Raw genomic sequence first — 12111 nt, 5'->3', positions numbered from 1 at the left:
ACACAGCTAGGGATTGGAGACCCTATACTACCATGATTTTTTTTTCTTTTTAATTTCATATATATTTTTAAGATAATGAGTAAAATGCGGGAAAGAGTTTGGAGAAGACTTCCCTTTTGCAGTAGTCACTGCAAAATCATTTCTAGCCTTTGCGTAATTTCATTTTGGTTGCACCTACTTCTTGCAATGTTGCTTTTGGATTGCACCTGTTTCCCAATTTTTTTTCAAACAAAGAACAATTTGTCAGTTTGAAACGGTGGTTGGTTTTGTGGCCTTGATTGTTTCAGTCACTTGGTCTCGGTCCTTTCAGTTGCTACTGGTTGTTTCCTGAATATCGATTGCATTTCTAACCTCGGAGAACCTCTGGCTTTTCCGGACTTTGCCATGATGGTTAGTCACGTGGGACTTAACCTTTTCAACTTTTATTTTGCCCTTGTGGGCATTTGACTTTGAATTTCCTCTTTCAACAGTTTTTTATTTCGAAACATCGGCCAACATGGCCAGTTGGAGTCAACTTGATGCCCCTGCCGAGATTGGGTGCCTTTTCTTTTGCATATTGGTTTGTATCAAGTGAGAACCCTGTAAATCAGTCCTACGTTCCCTTCTTTGTCTTAGTTTCATAACAGAGTTAAACCGAAAAGGATTCAAAAAAAAGCAAACAATAGAATGGACAAATAAATTTAGACAGGAGGTATCCCTTTCTGGGAAAAGAAAGAAGGACTTATCTGGAGTGTATACAAACTTAATGAACATGACATGCCTCTTGGACTAGATGCCCGATATGTGTAAACTGTCCAACTCTCAGAAATTCATCACAACTCTTGCTTTGAGACTGAGAAACTTTGCTCAGGACTGTGTCGATGCCAGTGACTGTGAGGATACTCTTTTCGATTAGTGGCGCCCTTTGCGGGTTTTCACCAGTTGGCCTCTCTCATTTCTCTTCTTTCCATCGCCTTATAGTACTCTTTGTGAGTTTTCACTAACAAGACTCTCATTTTCGAATTTCTCTGCTTACCATCGCCTTATGGTGCCTGTGAGGTTTTCACCAATAAGACTCTCTCATTTTATTTCTCTCATTTTGTTGTATCAGATCCGAGTAATTGTATCCTCCCATTTTGAATCTCTTTGTCGATTGATCGGAAGGACTAGAAAAGGATTTGGGTAAAAAGGATTTGGATTGAATTACAACTTTGGAACCTTTCAGACAAAACCATCGCCAAACCATTATAACATCTGAAACATGAAGAGTTTTCAGGCAAAGACTAGGTGAGCCACGTGACTAATTTTTTACCAAACCATTATTCAAAAGGAAAAGAAATAAAAGATAGGGTGCAACTGAGTCCTGGTTTTGGATAGCCTACATATCCCGGGTTATAGGGGAATCAGGTCACATGTAGTTCAAGTAGAATAGTGGAATGATGAGTTGAGGAGTCGAGTGAGGTTTCGTCGAGGCTCAGGTCCGCGGTCCTGCCATTATATCAAAAAAAAACTAAACAAGCCTATTAGTTATGAGTTACAAGATTCCTATCTATGAGTCTTCAGAAACTTGATCTTGAGTCTTGACTGGTTCTTCATGCAGACTCTGATCTAAACCTTGATGCTCGCTAGCTTTAGGTTCTAGTTCATTGTTGTATAGCTTCTTCTATTCAAAACGGGACTCCAATGCTCGTGGCTTCAGTCATGTCTTGAGCATTCCACATCTTTTCAATTGCTTTTGCATTATGGATTCACTTATTTTTTCTTTTCTTTTATTCTGAATTGAGGCTTCTTCTTTTGGTCATCTCGAACCCTGTGCCTCGAGGTAAAACCTACTCAGACACCAAAACAAACAAACGAATGAAATTTTTCTGCCCCAATTTGCACTAGGAAGATTTCATGAGTTATTGTAACAAAATTCTAAACAACTTCTTTATTGAAAGCAATAAAAGGTCGGGAGTAGTGTACCCTGAAAAATTCATGTTTTTGTTTTTGGATGGTGTTCTTTTATTGCCAAAGGATGTCCCAACTAAGGATTGGTGTACCTTATATTGGGAAAATGTGGCCAGGGAATGGGATACCCTATATTGGCAAAGATATCGGGGAATGGTGTACCCTCCATTTAAGATCAAATCAACTAGGGAGTGGAGACCCTATGTTGGAAAAAGCGACTAGGTAGTGGGGACCCTATGTCGAAAATAAAATCAAATAGAGAGTGGAGACCCTATGTTGGAAAAGACGACTAGAGAGTGAAGACCCTATGTCTACAATAACATCAACTAGGGAGTGGAGACCCTATGTTGCAAAAGCGACTAGGGAGTGGAGACCCTATGTCTAAAAACATCAACTAGGGAATGGAGACCCTATGTCTAAAAATCATCAACTAGGGAGTGGGGACCCTATGTTGGTAAATCATCAACTAGGGAGTAGAGACCCTATGTTTGAAAAGAGGCTAGGGAGTTAAGACCTTATGTCTAAAATATCATCAACTAGGGAGTGGATACCCTATGTTGGAAAATCATCACCTAGGAAGTGGAGACCTTATGTTGGAAAAGAGACTAGGGAGTGGAGACCTTATGTCTAAAATATCAATCAACTAGGGAGTGGATACCCTATGCTGAAAAAGCGACTAGGGAGTGGAGACCCTATGTCTAAAATAAAATCAACTAGGGAGTGGAGACCCTATGTTGGGAAAGGCGACTAGGGAGTGGAGACCCTATGTCTAAAAATAAAATAAACTAGGGAGTGGAGACCCTATGTTGGAAAAACGACTAGGGAGTGGATACCTTATGTCTAAAAATCATCAACTAGGGAGTGGAGACCCTATGTTGAAAAAACATCAACTAGGGAGTGGAGACCCTATGTTGGAAAAGTGACTTGGGAGTGGAGACCATATGTCTAAAATATCAATCAACTAGGGAGTGGATACCCTATGTTGGAAAAGCGGCTAGAGAGTGGAGACCCTATGTCTAAAATAAAATCAACTAGGGAATGGAGACCCTATATTGGAAAAGGCGACTAGGGAGTGGAGACCCTATGTCTAAAAATAAAATCAACTAGGGAGTGGAGACCTTATGTTGGAAAAGAGACTAGGGAGTGGAGACCCTATGTCTAAAAATCATCAACTAGGGAGTGGAGACCCTATGTCTAAAAATCATCAACTAGGTAGTGGAGACCCTATGTCGGAAAAGCGACTAGGGAGTGGAGACCCTATGTCGGAAAAACGACTAGGGAGTGAAGACCCTGTGTCCAAAATAACTTCAACTAGGGAGTGGAGACCTTATGTTGGAAAAGCGACTAGGGAGTGAAGACCCTATGTTGGAAAATCATCAACTAGGGAGTGGAGACCCTATGTTGGAAAAGAGATTAGGGAGGGGATACCCTATATCTAAAAACATCAACTAGGGAGTGGAGACCCTATATTGGAAAATCATCAACTAGGGAGTGGAGACCCTATGTCTAAAAACATCAACTAGGGAGTGGAGACCCTATGTTGGAAAAGAGACTAGGGAGTGGAGACCCTATGTCTAAAATAAAATCAACTAGGGAGTGGAGACCCTATGTTGGAAAACGACTAGGGAGTGGAGACCCTATGTCTAAAATGAAATCAACTAGGGAGTGGAGACCCTATGTCTAAAATAAAATCAACTAGGGAGTGGAGACCCTATGTCTAAAAATCATCAACTAGGGAGTGGAGACCCTATGTTGGAAAACACAGCTAGGGATTGGAGACCCTATACTACCATGATTTTTTTTCTTTCTTTTTTAATTTCATATATTTTTTTAAGATAATGAGTAAAATGCGGGAAAGAGTTTGGAGAAGACTTCCCTTTTGCAGTAATCGCTGCAAAACTGTTTCTACCTTTGCATAATTTTATTTTGGTTGCACCTACTTCTTGCAAGGTTGCTTTTGGATTGCACCTGTTTCCCAAATTTTTTTCAAACAAAGAACAATTTGTCAGTTTGAAATGGTGGTTGGTTTTGTGGCCTTGATTGTTTCAGTCACTTGGTCTCGGTCCTTTCAGTTGCAACTGGTTGTTTCCTGAATATTGATTGCATTTCTAACCTCGGAGAACCTCTGGCTTTTCCGGAATTTTCCATGATGGTTAGTCACGTGGGACTTAACCTTTTCAACTTTTATTTTGCCCTTGTGGGCATTTGACTTTGAATTTCCTCTTTCAATAGTTTTTTATTTCGAAACATCGGCCAACATGGCCAGTTGGAGTCAACTTGATGCCCCTGCCGAGATTGGGTGCCTTTTCTTTTGCATATTGGTTTGTATCAAGTGAGAACCCTATAAATCAGTCCTACGTTCCCTTCTTTGTCTTAGTTTCATAACAGAGTTAAACCGAAAAGGATTCAAAAAAAAGCAAACAATGGAATGGACAAATAAATTTAGACAAGAGGTATCCCCTTTGGGGAAAAGAAAGAAGGACTTATCTGGAGTGTATACAGACTTCAATGAACATGACATGCCTCTTGGACTAGATGCCCGATATGTGTAAACTGTCCAACTCTCAGAAATTCATCACAACTCTTGCTTTGAGACTGAGAAACTTTGCCCAGGACTGTGTCGATGGCAGTGACTGTGAGGATCCTCTTTTCGATTAGTGGCGCCCTTTGCGGGTTTTCACCAGCTGGCCTCTCTTATTTCTCTTCTTTCCATCGCCTTATAGTTCTTTTGTGAGTTTTCACTAATAAGACTCTCATTTTCGAATTTCTCTGCTTACCATCGCCTTATGGTGCCTGTGAGGTTTTCACCAATAAGACTCTCTCATTTTGTTGTATCAGATCCGAGTAATTGTATCCTCCCATTTTGAATCTCTTTGTCGATTGATCGGAAGGACTAGAAAAGGATTTGGGTAAAAAGGATTTGGATTCAATTACAACTTTGGAACCTTTCAGACAAAACCATCGCCAAACCATTATAACATCTGCCCCAGTTTCACTTTTGAGGGAATTTGGGTGTTTGTTTTGGTGTGACTGAACCCCAGAGAGAGGTTGCCTATGTATCCTTTCGGAATCAAGTCGAACGTAGTTCAAGGATTTTTTTTCTTTGTTTTTTTTAATCTTTTTTTTCCATTTTCCGTAGTAACTTTCAGGTTCCAAAGAGGGTGATCAAAGAAACAAAAGGGTCAAACATAATACCTCTTGACCGCATCTGTATTGATAGCTGTTTAGGGGTCATTTCCTTCAATGTCTCCCAAGTACAACGCTCCTTTCGGTAACAGTTTTCTTATAATGTACGGACCTTTCCAATTTGGAGCAAATTTTCCTTTTGCTTCCTCATGGTGCGGGAGAATATGTCTCAGAACAAGTTGCCCCACTTCGAATTTCCTGGGTCGCACTTTCTTGTTGTAGGCACGGGCCATTCTTTGTTGGTACAACTGTCCGTGGCAAACTGCGGCCATTCGCTTTTCATCAATTATAGTTAATTTTTCCAATCGGGCCTTGATCTATTCATCATCCTCGATCTCGGCTTCAACAATGATTCAAAGAGAGGGAATTTCAACTTTTGCAGGTATTATGGCTTCAGTTCCATAAACCAATAAGTAAGGCGTATCCTTAACTGATGTGCGCACGGTTGTGCGATATCCCAATAATGCGAAAGGCATATTTTCATGCCACTGTCTAGAACTTTGAATAATTTTCTTGAGGATCTTCTTGAAATTCTTGTTTGCAGCTTCAACACCGCCATTAGCTTTGGGTCGATAAGGGTTAGAATTACGATGCGTAATCTTAAATTATTCGCATACCTCCCTCATCAAGTGGCTGTTCAGATTTGCAGCATTGTCTGTAATGATAGTTTTAGGAATACCAAAACGACAAATAATGTTGGAATGCACGAAGTCCACCACCGCTTTCTTGGTGACGACTTTGAAAGTGACTGCTTCAACCCACTTTGTGAAATAATCAATGGCAACCAAGATGAATTTGTGCCCATTTGAAGCTTTCGGCTCGATTGGCCCAATGACATCCATACCCCAGGCAACGAATGGTCAAGGTGCTGACATAGGATGTAACTCTGAAGGCGGTGCATGAATTCGGTCACCGTGTATCTGACACTAATGACACTTCCGGACAAAACTGAAGCAATCTTTTTCCATGGTCATCCAGTAATAACCTGCCCGAAGGATTTTCTTTGCAAGGACATATCCGTTCATGTGAGGTCCACATACTCCCGAATGCACTTCGTTCATGATCTTTTCAGCTTCTAGGGCATCTACACACCTCAAGAGATTCAGATCTGGAGTTCTTTTGTACAAGATTTCTCCGCTCAAGAAGAAACCGCTGGCAAGCCTTCTAATGGTTCTCTTTTGGTCTCTACTAGCATGTTCGGAATATTTCTTTATTTTCATAAACCTTTTGATATCATGATACCATGGCTGAACATCTGGTTCTATTTCAATTGTATTACAATAACCATGCCTCTCTCGAATTTGGATTTCCAGCGGGTCAATATGGACATTGCTCGGATACGGCAGCATTGAGGCCAAAGTAGCTAATGCATCAGCTAACTCGTTGTGGAATCGAGGAATATACCTGAACTCGACGGACTTGAATCATTTGCTAAGATCTTCCACATGTTGCCTATAGGGGATAAGCTTGATATCTCGAGTTTCCCATTCACCTTGGGCTTGCCGAATGATCAAATCTGAATCTCCCATGATTAACAGTTCTTCCACATACAGATCAACTGCCATATTCATGCCCATAATGCAGGCTTCATACTCAGCGGTGTTGTTGGTACAGAAGAACCGAAGCCGGGTGTGGCCGAATAGTGCTGACCGGTGGGTGAAACCAAAATTGCCCCAATCCCGACACCTTTTGCATTTACAACTCCATCAAAGAATATTTTCTAAGCATTGGTGTCTTCTGGAATTACTTCAACTGAATTTACTTCCTCGTCTGGAAAGTAAGTACTTAGGGGTTGGTATTCATCATCAACCGGGTTCTTAGCTAGATGATCCGCCAAGGCTTGAGCTTTCATCGCTGTACGGGTGACATAGACAATGTCGAACTCAGTGAGCAGGATTTGCCATTTTGCTAACCTTCCCGTGGGCATTGGTTTCTGCAATATGTACTTCAGAGGATCCATTCTAGTTATGAGATATATGGTGTAGGCCAAAAGATAATGTCTGAGCTTCTGGGCGACCCAAGTTAGGGCGCAACAAGTTCTTTCCAACAAAGTATACTTGGCTTCATAAATGGTAAACTTCTTGCTCAAGCAGTATATGGCCTTCTCTCTCTTCCCGGTCACATCATGTTATCCCAGGACACAGCCAAAGGAATTTTCCAAGACTGTCAGATACAAGAACAAAGGTCTTCCTGGCTCGGGTGGAACCAACACTGGCGGATTTGACAGATATTCTTTGATCTTATCAAAAGCCTCTTGACATTCATCTGTCCATTTGATCGCTGCATCTTTCTTTAGCTACTTAAATATGGCCTCACACATGGTAGTAAGCTGAGCAATGAACCTGCTGATGTAATTCAATCTCCCTAGCAGACTCATGACCTCTTTCTTGGTTCTCGGAGGTGGCAATTCCCGAATAGACTTTATCTTTGTCGGATCTAACCCAATACCCCTCCAGCTGACTATAAACCCCAGAAGTTTCCCAGATGGAACTTTGAATGCACATTTGGCTGGATTCAATTTCAAATCATACCTGCGCAGACGCTTAAAGAACTTTCTCAGATCTTGCATATGGCTTTCTTGTGTTCTGGATTAAATGATCACATCATCCACATACACCTCAATTTCCCAGTGCATCATGTCATGGAAGATGGCAGTCATGGCTCTCATGTAAGTTGTCCCGGCATTTTTCAAACCGAATGGCATGACTCTGTAACAATAAGTGCCCCACGGCGTGGTGAAAGCCGTTTTTTTTGCGTCGTCCTCATCCATCAGAACCTGGTAATACCCAGCATAACAATCCACGAAAGACTGTATCTCATATTTGGCACAGTTGTCAACAAGAATATGAATGTTTGGCAGTGGAAAGTTATCCTTGGGACTTTCTTTGTTCAAATCCCGATAATCAACACACACTCGGGTTTTCCCATCTTTCTTCGGTACTGGGACCACATTAGCCAACCACATGGTGTATCGGACCACCCGAATCACACAAGATTTTTTAATTGTTTAGAGACTTCTTCTTTGATCTTATCACTGATTTTCGTTTTAAACTTTCTTTGCTTTTGTTGTACGGGTGGGTAACCGGGATAAGTTGGCAATTTATGTACTACCAAATCAATGCTCAAACCTGGCATATCATCATAGGACCATGCAAACACATCCTTGAATTCAAACAAAAGTTGGAACAATGCATCCCTAGTTCTTTCATCGGCGTGAATGCTTATCATAGTTTCTCGGACCTCTTTTGGACGGCCCAAATTAACTGGCTCGGTTTCATTTAAGTTTGGCTTAGGATTATTCTCAAATTGTTCCAATTCTCGATTAATTTCCCTAAAAGCCTCATCTTTATCATATTCTGGATCTTGATTCATTATTTCACAGTTAGACAGCGTTTTAGGATCTGGGCATGAAGTCCGCAAGCATGTCATGTTATTTAAGTCCGCATTATTAGAACTGAAAAGGAAAAGATAAGAAAATTAGCAAAATTAGAATAAAGAAAAAGGAAACATCCATTGATGATGAAATATTGATTTCATTGAATTGAATTGAAGATAAGAGGGTTTACATCGAAATCAAAAGACAATAAAATAAAAACATTCGAGTTACACCCTGAAATAACTCGTAATGTAGAAAAGATGGCAAGACTAGACTATCGGGATTCCCGCCTGACAGGGAATGGGGTAGATTTCCAATTCTGAAGCTTGGCATTTGGCCCCATGTATAACACCTCAGCAGTGCTCGTTCCTTCCCCCGGCTGGACCATGTGGGACTCATACAACATTCGTTTCATGGCTTCACACATATCCTCAATCTCTTCAGTCATGAAGGACTCCTTTTCTTCTTCTTCTACATATTTGGGATCAATAAATGACTTGGTGAGATGCGGAACGGGCTGAGGCAGGACCCACCCATTTTTCTTGCGCTCATCAGCCCATTTTCTATCGGCCTCTGTAGCTCGGAAACCTACGCCGAAGAACTTCTCATTGGCGGTTGACGTAACGGGCTCTATGATGCCTTGTAGATATACCCCGAGCCCCTTTCCGGGCTTGTACCCATGTTTAATCATTTCAGTGGACACCATGACCGAGGCATTAGATAAGCAAGGTTGAGGGAACGGGGGCCCTTCTTCGCATTGATCAGCGATCACAATTTCAAAGGCTTGGTAAACAATGTGCTCACTTCCTTCTCTAGCTTCGAGACATGGGACTGAAGGGTCCCTGTAAATGGACTGTTCATCCTCCCCGTGGACAACAATTTCTTGGTTTTCATGTTCAAATATGACCATTTTATGAAGAGTGGAGGGCACAACTCCTACATTGTGAATCCATGGTCTTCCTAGGAGAAAATTATATGAAGTATCCATGTCCAGAACCTGGAAAGTTACTTCAAAATCCACAGGGCCAATGGTCAAAATTAAATCAATTTCCCCTATTTTGTCTCGTTTGACACCATCAAAAGCGCGCACACATACATTGTTTGGTCGGATTCTTTTTGTTCCAATTTTCATCCTCTGAAGCGTTGAGAGAGGGCAAATGTCGACCCCAGACCCACCATCTAGCATGACTCTCTTCATATAATAACCTTTGCATTTGACAAACAAGTGAAGAGCATTGTTGTGGGCTGCTCCCTCTTGGGGCAAATCATCACGGCTGAATATTAACTTCAAAGAATTGTTCAGCCATTCTTTCTAGTTGTTCAACTGAAGTTTCAACCGGGACATATGCCCCGTTCAATGTTTTCAGGAGTACCTTTTGATGTTCATTTGAGCTAATAAAAAGAGATAAAGGTGAAACCTAGGAAGAAGTCTTCCTGAGCTGGTCAATTATTGCATATTCTGAAGTTTTCATTTTTCGGAAAAACTCTTCTGCTTCCTCAGAACTCACAGGCTTCTTAGGCGGAAACCATTTATCCTTGCTCAATTTTAACATCTTTTGCTCTTCTGGGTTGTGGTACTTCCTAGGTTGGTTCATTTTGTTCACCTCTCCCATAATCTCTTTCCCCTTGTAAGTAACCACTGTTTTGCTATAATTCCAGGGGACTGCAGTGGGGTCTCTCATAGGGCTCTGTGGTGCGCGGCTAATAACCACGGGCTCATTCAGCCTTGGTGAAATTACTGACCCTCGCGCCACATAAGTCCCTTTTGGCACATACAACTTCGGCATATTTAGCGTGACTTTCCTCTACTCAAATCTTTTTGGAGTATTCAACATGAGTTGTTCTTTCCTTGGGGCCCTAGGAACATAGAGAATTGCGTCCTTAGCAAGTGCTGCCCCAGTATTTGTTTCTGCAACTTGAGGAGTTAGAGTGATTTTCTTCTCATTTCTGGTTTGTTTCACCGCCGCTTTAGGTCTTGCCTCTGAATCGACAATGGCGATGATAGCTTTCAAAGCTGGATAAAACTTTTTATCATCATAAATCATTCCAATGACCGGCCCGTTGTTGTGAGTCAGTAAAGGATTGTTAGTCACATTGGGTACTTCCTCATCCCTCAGCACCACTCATTTTTGTTCTATCAAATTCTCAACGGCTCTCTTGAGAGTCCAACAGTCCTCCGTATCATGACTCTCTGCCCCTGAATGATAGGCACACCTAGTACCGGGCCGGTATGATGGAGATTCCGGATTTTGCCGGTTTAGAGGCACAAGTTGCAATAGACCCATCTAGACTAATTTTGGAAACAAGCTAGAGTAGGACTCACCAATAGGGGTGAAGTCATTTCTCCTAGGATGCTCACGAGGGCATGTATTATATTGGTAATTGTTTTGTGGGGGACGGGGGTTATATGGAGCTTGGTAAGGATGGTTATTTCTGGGAGGTGGAGCTCGGTTTTGGTTGTAGTGTTGTTGTGGCCGTGTATAAGGTTGGGCATTCATCACCGCATAGGGAGGCGGGTGCCACGGTATATGCTACATCTTGATGGGGTAGTAGTGTTGTGGGGTTCTAGAAGGCAGGTAAGAATGATCGCGGGATCGATGGGGGCCTCTCAAACTTGAAGTCATCATGGCTCCTTCTTCCCTCTTCTTTCAATTTGCTAAACCTACCGATCCATTCTAGATGGCTTGGGAGGTGGCTCTCAAAGCAGATTGACTTATGATTCAGCCAGTTTTCAAGCCATTTTCTACCATTTCTCCGATTTTTATGGCCTCTGCAAAAGGTTTGCCCATGGTTGACATCATGTTCTGAAAGTAATCGGCCTCTTGGGCTTGCAAGAAAACATTGACCATTTCTGTCTCATCCATAGGCGGTTTCACTCTAGCTGCTGGCTCACGCCACTTGATAGCATATTCACGGAAGCTTTCCACAGTTTTCTTCTTGAAATTGGTCAGAGAATTCCTATCTGGAGCTATATCAATATTGTATTGAAATTGCCTGACGAAATCTCGGGCCAACTCATCCCATATATGCCAATGGGAGATGTCCTAATCTATGTACCATTCTGACACAATTCCCATCAAGCTCTCCCCGAAATAGGCCATCAAAAGTTCTTCTTTACCACCTGCCCCTCTCAGCTGATTGCAATATCTTTTCAAATGAGATATCGGGTCTCCGTGCCCGTCGTACTTTTCAAATTTTGGCGTTTTAAAACCAATGGGCAAATGAACATGAGGAAACATGCACAGATCAAAGTAGGAGACACTCTTTTGGCCATTTAGGCCTTGCATGTTCTTCAGACTTTGTTCGAGGCTTTTCATCTTCCGAACCATCTCTTCTTGCTCAGGGTTTCTCATAGCTATTTCCTGTTCCATATGAGACTCAAATTGCGGGTGCTGAGGGTAAGAGTTTGGGGTAACATGAGCATTGTCTAGCTAAAATTGCGGGACTTGAAAAGTGAAAGCTGAAGGCTCGAAGCATGGTCTGGGAACTGTTGGTTGTGCCGTAGTAGAGACTGGTGGTGCGGTGAATAATGTAGAAAGTACCCCTAAAAACAGTGCATGGGGGCAAACCTCAGAAGGCATACCGGTGAAATTGGCCGATATAGTGGGGGTACCCAAACG

The 12111-nt window shown here is 42.0% G+C and overlaps 1 protein-coding gene across 1 annotated transcript; it reads right to left on the bottom strand.

Moving 5' to 3' along the window:
- Positions 1-11211: 11211 nt before the first annotated feature.
- On the bottom strand, positions 11212-11862 carry LOC138891648 (uncharacterized). Its single transcript, XM_070175300.1, has 2 exons — positions 11549-11862; positions 11212-11485 (listed from the first exon to the last, which is right to left on the bottom strand). The coding sequence occupies exons 1-2, from the start codon at positions 11860-11862 to the stop codon at positions 11212-11214; spliced, it is 588 nt and encodes a 195-aa protein (XP_070031401.1).
- Positions 11863-12111: the final 249 nt, after the last annotated feature.

The sequence above is a fragment of the Nicotiana tomentosiformis genome, chromosome 1 (assembly GCF_000390325.3).
Source record: "Nicotiana tomentosiformis chromosome 1, ASM39032v3, whole genome shotgun sequence".
Classification (NCBI taxonomy): domain Eukaryota; kingdom Viridiplantae; phylum Streptophyta; class Magnoliopsida; order Solanales; family Solanaceae; genus Nicotiana; species Nicotiana tomentosiformis.
Note: the sequence above shows the minus strand (reverse complement) of the source record. Positions and strands in the feature narration are given on the sequence as shown.

Excerpts from the sequence above, each read along its gene's own strand:
- LOC138891648 (XM_070175300.1), bottom strand. The coding sequence starts at position 11,862 with ATGGAACAGGAAATAGCTATGAGAAACCCTGAGCAAGAAGAGATGGTT. Across the intron at positions 11,486-11,548 it reads ATGGGAATTGTGTCAGAATG|GCAATTTCAATACAATATTG; the intron begins GTACATAGATTA and ends AGATTTCGTCAG.